This window comes from Lipophrys pholis (genome assembly GCF_963383615.2).
Source record: "Lipophrys pholis genome assembly, chromosome: 15".
In the NCBI taxonomy this organism is placed as follows: domain Eukaryota; kingdom Metazoa; phylum Chordata; class Actinopteri; order Blenniiformes; family Blenniidae; genus Lipophrys; species Lipophrys pholis.
The window spans coordinates 20,643,204-20,654,057 of NC_137642.1; the positions used below are offsets into that span (position 1 = coordinate 20,643,204).

The 10,854-nt window shown below is 42.9% G+C and overlaps 1 protein-coding gene across 1 annotated transcript; it reads left to right on the plus strand.

Moving 5' to 3' along the window:
* Positions 1 to 314: 314 nt before the first annotated feature.
* LOC308120469 (leucine-rich repeat-containing protein 27-like) lies at positions 315 to 10,854 on the plus strand (the record flags this gene model as incomplete). Its single annotated transcript, XM_080481084.1, has 10 exons — positions 315 to 494; positions 1,244 to 1,374; positions 2,567 to 2,625; positions 4,652 to 4,804; positions 5,692 to 5,893; positions 7,664 to 7,804; positions 9,308 to 9,413; positions 9,906 to 9,967; positions 10,507 to 10,627; positions 10,714 to 10,854. The coding sequence occupies 10 exons, from the start codon at positions 315 to 317 to the stop codon at positions 10,852 to 10,854; spliced, it is 1,296 nt and encodes a 431-aa protein (XP_080337210.1).

Sequence of the window (10,854 nt, forward strand, 5' to 3'; positions counted from 1 at the left end):
GGTGATACGGAATAGTATTAGGCCAATCAATGTCCAAAAAGATTTTCCTCTTAGACTAAATAAAATAGAAAGATACCTTGCTGACACGTGGACTGTGACGTAGTCTGTTTGGGTCAGGTCGCCATGGTAACAATGCCCGGCGTTGTAGCGTAGCATGACATCTTTTGCCTTTCGCGTTTTCAACCTTTAGAGGTTTTTATGCGCGTGTTTGGTGAAAACAGCCGGTAAGCAGGCGGTGACACGGTGATTAAAAAGTTGCTGTTGCTCGTGTCACAAACAAACAAAGTTTGCCGTTGCCGTTGCCACTTGCTGCCATGAGCTCCCCGGACAGAGACGAGGGGCTCCCCGGGGACAGCAGCGTGTTTGGGGCCGGTGCTGCCACCCGGCAGGCCCCCCTCCCACCGCCACAGCTTCACTCAGCGGAGACCTGGAGTCTGAGGAGATCTCAGCTCAAACGGATCTCGGACAGTGTTTTAAGGAACTCCTCGCTGACGGTCAGTTCCAACATTCACTTCCCTACAGTCAGCTGCAGATCGTCATGATGCAGTAAACAAATGCAGGAGGCTGCAACGTTTAGGAACAAAAATACCCTTTTTGTGTCACTTTTCACTGGATGAAACTCATCCATTAATCCATCCATCCATCTGGACAGAGCTCCAGGCCATCATAGGACAAACAAAGAAGAGATACTGCTGCACAGTATCAGGTGAACATGCAATATGCAGGAATGTGTTCAGCTGCTACAATAAGATGTGAACACGTCAAAATACTCTGTAATTGGTTGTAATTCTAATCTCAGATTGTCAGGATAGTTTAAATATATGCACACATAAAGGATTTCTGATATACAGGCGATATGGAACTAATCAAAACCAGTAACTGGATCAAAACCAGTCATAATTTACCATTTCTATCTGTAAAAACTCTTTAACTCTTTTAGAATATTCATTTTAGCCATTTTAGTTGATTCACGGCTCTCATAGTAATATTCAGTTGTTTCTGTCCACATATCAAACATACCGGTAAACCTTTTTACTTTTCTTAGATTAATTTGGGATAGTGGGATAGTGACACGTTATTCGGTTTGCGTACAATTTAAACATTCTTTAATCTAAATGTCAGATTAATCATCTTGAGCTTGCTTTAGAGTTGCAGGTTGCAGACCTCTGGACTCGTCATTAAAGACATAAGTCCTTCTCCTGTATTATATCAAATTCTTACCAGCTCGTTGTTTTGTCTTCAGTATTTGTGTCTTGAAGGGAACCACATATCCAGCATCCCACCATCCATGTTCAGCAGCCTGCCCAACCTGCTGTGGCTGGACCTGAGACACAACCAGATCACATCACTCCCGGCTGAAATCGGCTCACACAGGTAAAGGAAAGATCCACCGATTCCAGACTCTTTCAAGGAGTTTCATGTTGAGACTTGTGCAAAAAGAATAAATATACAACATGAACAGTCACCATGTTCTTCCCAGGTATATGATGAGGTGTTCAATTGTTCGATGGAACATAAAAAACATAGTCAACCTCAAAAAAAAAAAGAAAAAGAAATGTCTGCGGGAAAATGAATCCTGTATTTTCACTGTGATCTTGTTTGAGTGCCACATTTATACATTCTTTCTCAGAAGCGTTGAATACATAGTTGGCTCACATTAGTTACTAAGAATAAAAAGTAACTGGTTCCCTAAAAAAGTAGCTCTAGCATTACTTTAGTCTCACCTGTGTCATTTAGTTGTATCGTAATGTTGTCTAGGGCCAGCCTAAAGACTGATTCACTAATTTAGTTGGACAAGTTATACATGTTAGTGGGAGGAAAAGGCTCTGTGGTCTGAACCTTTGGTAGTTATTCCCAACTAAGCTTCCTAGTGAAGGCTCAGGGAGTAACTTTCAATACATTCCATCTTTATTCCAGGAGTTGCACAAGTATACGAAGCTCAGGATCTAATATGAAAGCACTGCAGGGATCACGTACAGCTCCAGCTCATCTTAACGAAGAAGCATTAGTAAAGAAATATATATATATATAACAAATATATAATTTGTTTTTCTAAATATTCTCTTGAACTTTTGGAAATAATGTCAGATAATGCCAAGTGGTGGACGTACAGCAAGAATTTCTATCAGAGGTTCCAGTGAAGTGGCAGCCTGGCTTAAACTGACTTACTAGATTAGATTGAAGCATTTCTTTTGCAGCTCAGATGTCTTTCATCTGGCAGATGTGTGGTTACATCCAGTTTTCCAAACTCTGTGATGTCCCCTCAGGTGGCGCATTGGTTCAGTCTTGACCTTCAGTTGTGTGTCATCCGGGTTTGAATCCCGATTGTATCCAGAAGGTCATCTGACATAATGAAAGAAAAACTCGTCTCCAGTGCAAGTTGCAAATACTTGCTGTGTTGACTCCTGTCAAAAGAACCCGAGGCTTCCTTTTACATTCCCTTGAATGTCAGGCGTTTTGGGGGTTTTATGCAGGAAACCTTTGGACCTCTTACAAATGTTTATTTGAGGCTCTTTCAGCCATTATCAAAAATTCAGATCTCACAGTGGTGATTTTATTCCTGCAGATATCTGAAAACACTTCTTCTGGAAGGGAACCCGATCTCAGAACTTCCCCCAGAGCTGGGTGAGTTGTGTACGGACAATGAGACTCACGCCGTCAGATACATCACTGTCAGGGCAGTTTCTATACGTGTAGATTTGAATAATAAAGAGCATGTGAAGATGCCTCTCTCTGAGATTCCTTTGCATTCACTGGGATTATTGCACACACGATCTAAGGACTGATGCTGCTGTTCTGTGGTGATCGGTCTTGAAATTCTTCTATAGTTGAGGAAAACACTTTGTTTAACAGAAAAGAAGTGTGTCCGACATTTTTAAAAAGCACATTTTATATTCTTCCAAGAGAAATGAATGGCCATAGGAATTGTATTTTATGACTTATTTTCTTATTGAAGATATTTAAAGTTAATTGTTGTACCTAGTTTTCATGCCTGGAAAATTACGCAAAATACAGCAAAACTTGATAATGATTTCTTATGAGATGAAATGAAATACATGAGAAAAAGTAAAGCTGCAAGAAGGGAAAATTACATTTATATCTTGAAATCTGAGATTTTTTTTGTAAATGTTTCTCATATCTTAAAGAAAGGTATTCTATTTGTTTTGTTGTCTCGATTTTGCAACAATATTTCCATGTGTTTCCAATTTTGAGTCTTTTTTTAAGACAGGATTCCCACATAACACCAGATATGACTTCTTACAATTTTTCATTTCAAACATGCACATGTCCACGGAGGCAAAATCCAGCTTCTCCACAAGTCTCTGTGCTATTTAAACACAAAAAAGACAAATAAAATCTGTGGAGTATTTCAACAGAACCTCCACAAAGTGCAAACAAAAAAGTTGCAGGATTAGCAATGGCAGCAGGAAAGATGCTGTTCTTGTCATTTTGTTTTGCTATTGTTTTGACTCAAAGCCATAAATTAATTTCCACTTAAAACCACACGACAGTTTCTCATGAGTTCACGCGACTCTCTGGCCTGACCTGGGCCCATCCTGCTTTGTGAGCGTCATCGTTGCTCATATCCCCAAATCCAAAGCCGACGTTTTCAAGGGGACCAGAGTTCGCTCCATAGATTCGGTTCAGAGTTCAGGGGAGTGTTCGAAGACGACCAAATGAAACGGTCCTTCCCAGAAACTCCCTGAAGAGAACTCTGGTCCAGATCAAACAGGGGAATGTGAACGCGCCATAAAAGTCCCTCTAGTGAGGTCTACTGAGAACTGGCTGCTTCTGTATCTGTACCTTTAAATACTTATGAGCTGTGTCTGTTTTCTGGTAGCGTTTGCGAAACTTATGGCACCCGCTCATAATATTAGAGGTCAGAGTTCATCCACTACCAGAGGGAGTAGTTATTTCCCTGCATGACATCACGAAGGGAAAATCTCTGATTGGGCTGTATGAGGACACATTCACTGAAAAGTTGAGGGAGACTGTCTTCACTTCTGGGGCCTCATATAGTATATGGGGACACATATTACTGTTAAAAAACCATGATAAAGTGAATTCTGCATAATATGGGATCTTGTAAAGTGACCAGGGGCGGAAAAGTGTCAAAAAGGTGTTATGGATGGAAAAGGTTCATTGATGCATGATCTCATTCACACCTACAGAGGTCTTGTGGAGTCCAGGCCTTGAGGTGTCAGGGAGCTAAAATAAACCAACTTCACTTCACTTAGCGGCTGTGGCTCGGTCGGTAGAGCAAGTCATCTCTCAATCGGAAGGTTGCACGTTTGATTCTCTATCTGTCCACATGTCGAAGTGTCATTGATCAAGACACTGAACCCCAAATCATTCCCAATGGATGGATTGAGCATCTTGGGGCGGCATGTGAATGTGATTAACATTGTAATGTGCTTTGGCAGTGGAATAACGCAATATAATAGAAATCCATTTACCATTTTGTCCACCGGACTTCATATATCCACATCAACTTCACAGAGAACACCATGAAACAAATACTCCCACCGTTTGGTATCAGTGCTCCCAAAAGCCCAGACTTTTCTTTTCAGTTTAATTTAATCAGGACAACAGGCTAAGCTGTAATGAACAACCATCCTTTGTTTTGTTTTTTTTTTGTTTGTTTTTTCAGGAAATGTGATTTCCCTGAGTGGGCTGAACCTGAGGGACTGCCCCATCCGTTTCCCCCCACAACACATCCTGCAGCAGGGCCTGCAGATCATCCTCCAGTACCTGAGGACTGCTCTGGCTCAGCAACCGGTTCTCACCAGAAAAACCCCTCCAGGTGACTGAAAGGCACCTTAACTTTGAAAATAAAGAAAAGAAGAAAAAAAAAAAACCCCACACACATCAGCCAAGTGCAGTATAAGCACGTGCATCGCAGCCATCTGCTCTTTTTGTCAGAGATAGGACGGCCGGACACAAAAATAGCTCCCTGCCCTGGTATCGCTTCACTGGTGTGACTGCTGTTCCCTCGGAGGCGCCGCGTGCCACTCAAATGACTTTTTTTTTTAAAAACCCCTCTCCTCACTCCCGCCCATCTCCAGCTCTGTAATATTTTTAGCCGGTTGATGGAGATGATCGATAACCTGTGAGCTCTAAACAGGAGCCGTCTGTCACTAAGCACTGTCTGGAGGAGCCAAAGAGAAGAGAGGCCGGCGCAGCACTGCGAGTGCAGCCAGACCCCCTCAATCAAGCCATTTATCTGCCTGCCTACAAGGTTATTAACAAAGACGGGGCTCCGGTCCTCAGAAGGGGAAATCTCCTTTCATTTAATTGGAGTGGAAGTCGAGTAGGTCGAATAGAATATGGGGTGTTCATTTACATAACGCACTGTCATCAACCTTTTCCAGCCCTGATAAAAATGGAATATTTGGCCTGTGCGAGTCTAATTATACCACAGTGGGTAAAAGTTCTACCAAGACATTAATTCTACTAATTCAATAAAATCTTGCTGATCACATATTCTTCTCTGCAGTCCAAATAAATCATTAAAATAAGAATCTTATAAAACGTTGGCACTAAAACTCCCTTCAAAGTCGAGATAAATCTGGGCCGTGCTTTTCAAAACAGGTCTTCACTCTTATCAGTTATTCCCACCAGTCATCCAGGAATCACCGTGCCTCCGTGAGCCGCATACAGACGTGGGTATTGCCCCGATCACTGTTGCAGAGTTTCCAGCGTTGGAGAAGCTCCAGCTGTCCGAGCTGACGGGGCCCAGCGGGGACGAGAAGGAGGACTCGGCGGACGAGGACGACCTGCGGAGGTTCAGGGAGCTGAAGGAGAAGCTGATCCTGCTGGACGGAACTGAGCTGGGCTCGGCCACACAAGCCAACCGCAAATCAGGGTCACAAATGCTTTCTGCGTGCATAAGGTGAGACGTTGAAATGCTTCAGATTGAGTCCGATTGAGCCTTACTTTTCTGAGGCGTTACAGGAGGAAATTAATCTCATATGTGAGCAGCCAAGAGACAGATTAACTGTGCACTAAGACAGGAAATAGGGAGGAGGGAGGGAGAGATCGTGAAATGTCTAAAGCTAACTAATTAATTCTGTCTTGCTTATTTATTCTGTATTATCTCTTGGCTGGGAAGAGTAACTTCCTGCAGTCTTACTGTAGCTGGGCTTTGCCTGGAGACAGTCACACTTTATGTCCTATATAAGAACAGGTCGTCTTTGATGACGAGACGGAAACAGCAAAGTTCTCGTCTGAGCGTCACGTGGCCTGGTCAGAGTTTGTGCCCCACCCGGGGTCTGCAGCCTGTGGTTCATCAGCCCTTCTGTTGCGGCTCCCTGAAGCTTTCTCAAAATCATACATCAATTCAGTTTTCAAAGGATTCCTAACGCTTGGCTAAAAAGGGGGGGGGGGGGGAAAGAAAGTCACAATAACTAAACTAAGAAATATATCGAAAACCAGAAGAAATGTGGAAAAACTGCTAAAACAGCTTTAAAAAACTAAAATGATAAAAAAAAAATGTCTAAAAGGAAATGAAAAAAACATGAAATCCTGTTTTTTTTTTTTTAAAAAACCAAATGGTTAAAACAGCTAAGAAAAAAAAAAGAATGAAAGGTTTACCATCATAAATTGTAATAACAATTTCATAAACTATATACATGAAACTTTGTAAGCTTATCGATAAGGTTGCAGACTTCTGAGCTACACTTTTCTTCATATCTAATAGAAAAATGTGAAAGTAGTTCATAAAGAAAAAGTCAACTACCTTCAATGAGGACAACAAAGTTCAGGACAACTTCACAATGTTTGCTCCTGACGTAACAAGTACAATCTCCTCATTGTACTCTGTGCAGTTTGATCTTAACCCATCAGGCCACGAGTCCTTCCCATACTGGATACTTTCTTTTGTTTGTCACATGTATTTTCTTTTTTTGTCTTCTCATGCTCCTTCTATTGAGGTTGGAAAGGCTCACAGTGGTGCGAAATTGCCTGTTTGTAAAAAAGTAAAAATGAGATATAACCAGTAAAAAGGATGTTGAGTTGACTCTTCGAGATTCGAGAGCTCTTTTCAAAGGGGTCAATGGAAATCTTCAGGGGGACTTTTACTCATTTGATATTCTAATAATGGTGTTTTTAGACCTCTATCTTACACCAACGCCCCCTGTAGTTGTTGCGATAATTGAAAAGCTTGTGCTCCGCTTCATTTCCATGTGGATTTAATGATCTCAGTACAGACATGCTTCTTCTTAGAATATCGGTGATGATGCAGAACAACTGTGTATTAATTCGCAGCTCATCTGGCTCCCGAGAGATGAGCGGACTCAGTTCACAGCAGCAGAAAGCTTCGCCTCAGCAGAGCACATCTAGATCTCCCCACTCGTCTGTAACCAGCGCAGTGAAAAGGTTACTCGCCTTCCTGCAGCAGGGAAGATTAGATGATTGTGTTTTGTTGCAGGAGCTAACTTTACTGCTGAGGTCTGGACTTGTGTCGGAGGGCACAGATATGTGGCAGGGTGCCTGGGAAAATGATGGCCAAACACTTTTTAATGGCATTCTCCACAGAGGCAGCCGAGACACCAGAAAAAAATAAATAAAAGAGCGGGGGGAAAGATCTCCTGGCCCGTCTCTTGCTGAGACTCCGGAGCTCAGGAGGGAATTAGAAATCATTTTGTTTCGATTTATTCGTCAGGAAAAAGACAACCGCTGAGACGGGTGTAATCCCCAGACTCCCGCTGTTTGATGCTCAGCAGAGGAAGAGGCCGCAGCAGAGGAGGCAGGCAGCCGTGAAGGCGGAGAAGGAGAAACAGGCCGTCCTGGAGCAAAGAAGAAAGTAAGATGACCTCAGCGTCACCTCACTTTTGTATGTTTAATACGGATTACCACATAATGATTCAGCGCCCCGCCTTAAATTGTATTATTGTGAAGGTTATTACCAGACGTCCTCTTTTTATTTTCTACATTCATCCATCCATCTGGTTTTTCCCAGCTGGCTTTAGGCACGCAGGACACACCCTGCGAACTACAAGCCACCTTGAGTCACAGGGTAGAATAATATGCACGTCTGTGGGCTGTGAGAACAGTTCTAAGTTTCTGTTTATTGCCATACGCACGTCGGAAAACACGTTTCCCCTGCTGTGCACAGAGAATGCCAACGATAAAAGAGCCTGTAAAAGATACAGGGCAAGATTGGTGAAAAAAAAAAAAAAAAGGATGTACAATAAGTAAACAAAATTAGATCAAGAAATGTTTATGTACTTATAGTAAATTAGGAGAAATAAGAAAAACATGCGCCACACAGAAAGGCCCCCCAAGCCTGGAATCAAGCTGAGGTCTAACCACTGCATCGCTGGACCTCCCAGAAACAGGACTCTGGTGTGTTTTGGCTGCTCTCCTCTGTTGGAAACACGTGATCTGCATGTTCAGTTTGGCACACGTTTTGATCTGAATGCTCTTTCTGAGAGAACCTGAGCAGTTTGGGTTAAAGAACCTCATAATGTCCCACGATGTCAGAAATAGTATCCCAGGGTCAAGATTACCAAGACCAATCTTCTTTGAATCTCTCAACCTCCGGCAGATTTGAGTATCTGACGTTGGACTTTACGCTTCAGTTCACTCCACAGATGTTTCATATCAACTCATAGAGACTTTGGTTATTTGAAGGTTTTTCTTGTTGGAAGACAAAGCAAATTCTCACAGCTTAACTCCCACCACCATGTCTCCCCCGATGAGCGCCTCTCCTGTCCAAGAGTTTAAGTTTTATGTCTCACTGAAAAAACACAAGGTTCTCAAGATTGTCCTTTAGCACATATCAGTCTGCTTCAAGCATGTCAATACTTTCTCACGTCACAGCTCTTACCTTTACAAACTTGTTTCACACTGTGTGTGAAGTTGGAGATAACCCCTCAGTTTGAACTGGACTTTACAAGCTTTTAGCTTTAAAGTTAAAGCACTTTGTCTTTGCAATATCTCAGTGAAAAGGTCAGTTATTGTTGACCCTGGAAACTGTGTCCAAATAAAAAATGATGAATGCTTTTTTAAAGATAACTGTTCACTGTTGTCAATCCTGAAACTTCATGGGGTACAAATAATGTTTTCTACTGTCTGTGCCGCTGTGTTTTAAACATTGGATTGGATGAGATTGACTGTAATACCTCCGCTATGACAGCATGTTGACTCATAAACGGCCGTGCCAAACGGGGCCATTGAAAAATCAATGTAATGTAAAAGTATAAGGATCAGTCGATGTTTACTGGACCCCTGGTGACCGTTGAGAAACAATAACCGTGGATTTTCTGAGGTGGATCTGAAACAGTGCTTTCTGACTCTCCCACAGAAGCAAAGAGGCTCTGCTGCAGTGGCGCACAAACGCCAAACTGGCCCAGGAGGAGAAGATGTCTGAGCTGAGGAAAAAGAAGCTGGAGAGACAAAGGATGCAGGAGGTACTTGCGTTAGCGCCTCTCAGCCCACATGCCACCAGGGGGCAGCAGAGTATCACTTTACCTTTTTGGCACAGCCAAGAGGAATTAAACAATAGAGATGCATTTGAATGAGATCAGTCACTTTTGATCCAAGTGAATTGGGTTTCCAGGTGGATTTAGCCTTCAGGTTGAAGTAAACACACATTCTAGTGGCTGTGGTGCATCAGTGAGCGGCAGCAACAATTCAAATCTCTTACTGGTCACACATACATGCAGACAGGAGGGAGTCACACAGCAGAAATGGAGCCCATTGTGTTTGTATACAACCCAAATATACATCCTCTTGAATTCTGCAGCTGTGTGTAGACTGTAGCTTTTAGGACTCATCACAGCAGCTGTGTAATCTTTTACATGTGTACAAACTCTGAAATTGAGACGAAAGCTCAGAGTTAGTGATACAACCCCCCCTACCCCCCACCCCACCCCACCCCTCCCTTCTTGGCTCTGTTGTAGGAGGAGACCCTTATAGCTGGTTTGGAGGATGATGACGGTGCTCCATCTGTGGAAGAGGACAGGTGAGGTGGACGTCTGAGTGACAAAAAATTTGAATATAGTCCATTAAAAAGCAGCACAGATCCTGAGATATATGAATAAGCATGACAGGAAATGAATTCAGCCAGCTTGACTCATTTGATAGAATATACTTTAGTATTTAGAATATGAAATTTTGTATCATTCATAAAATGTATTCATCAGTGTCATGATAATGATACAATACATCCTCCCTGACTTGAAAGTATCCACTAAGAATTACTTTGTAAACGTGAGTGAAGACATCTAGTGGACAAACAGAGGCTGTGCATGCCACACAGAAACATCTCCTTTGTTCTTCTGAAGTCACCTTCTGTATTTAGAAAAACACACAAATCAGATTGCATTACACATGTTTTCCCCTTCTGCTTTCACGGATAAAGTGAGGAGGAACCCATCAGTCAGAGGCGAAGTGTTTTGTGATCTGTTGTCAGGCTTTTTTTTTCCTGAACGGCCTCAAGGCCACAGGCCGTTATGGGGGGAATCTTCCCTCCTTTAATATGCTGGTCCGACCTCCTTGCAGGTCAGTCTCAGAGCTGCAGCGACAGATCCGCGCACACATGGAGAAGATGCAGGAGAACCGCAGGAACCCTAAAGGCTCCAGCACCGAGCAGGTCGCAGCGGCAGAGGAGGATGTCAAACAGGTCCTTATTAACACCATCCATTCAGCCCACATTACAACTCCCCTCTGAATCGGACTGATCCTCCTCTTCCCTCCTCTGACTGACAGATGACGAGGCTACAAGCGCTGGTTCTGAAGAAGAGGCGAAATCTAGGGAAGGAGCTTGAAAAGACCTTCTCTATCTTCAGTGCAGACACCTGGCCAGACGTTACTGATAAAGTGACTGGAAGCAGCACGCACGCTGTTTGA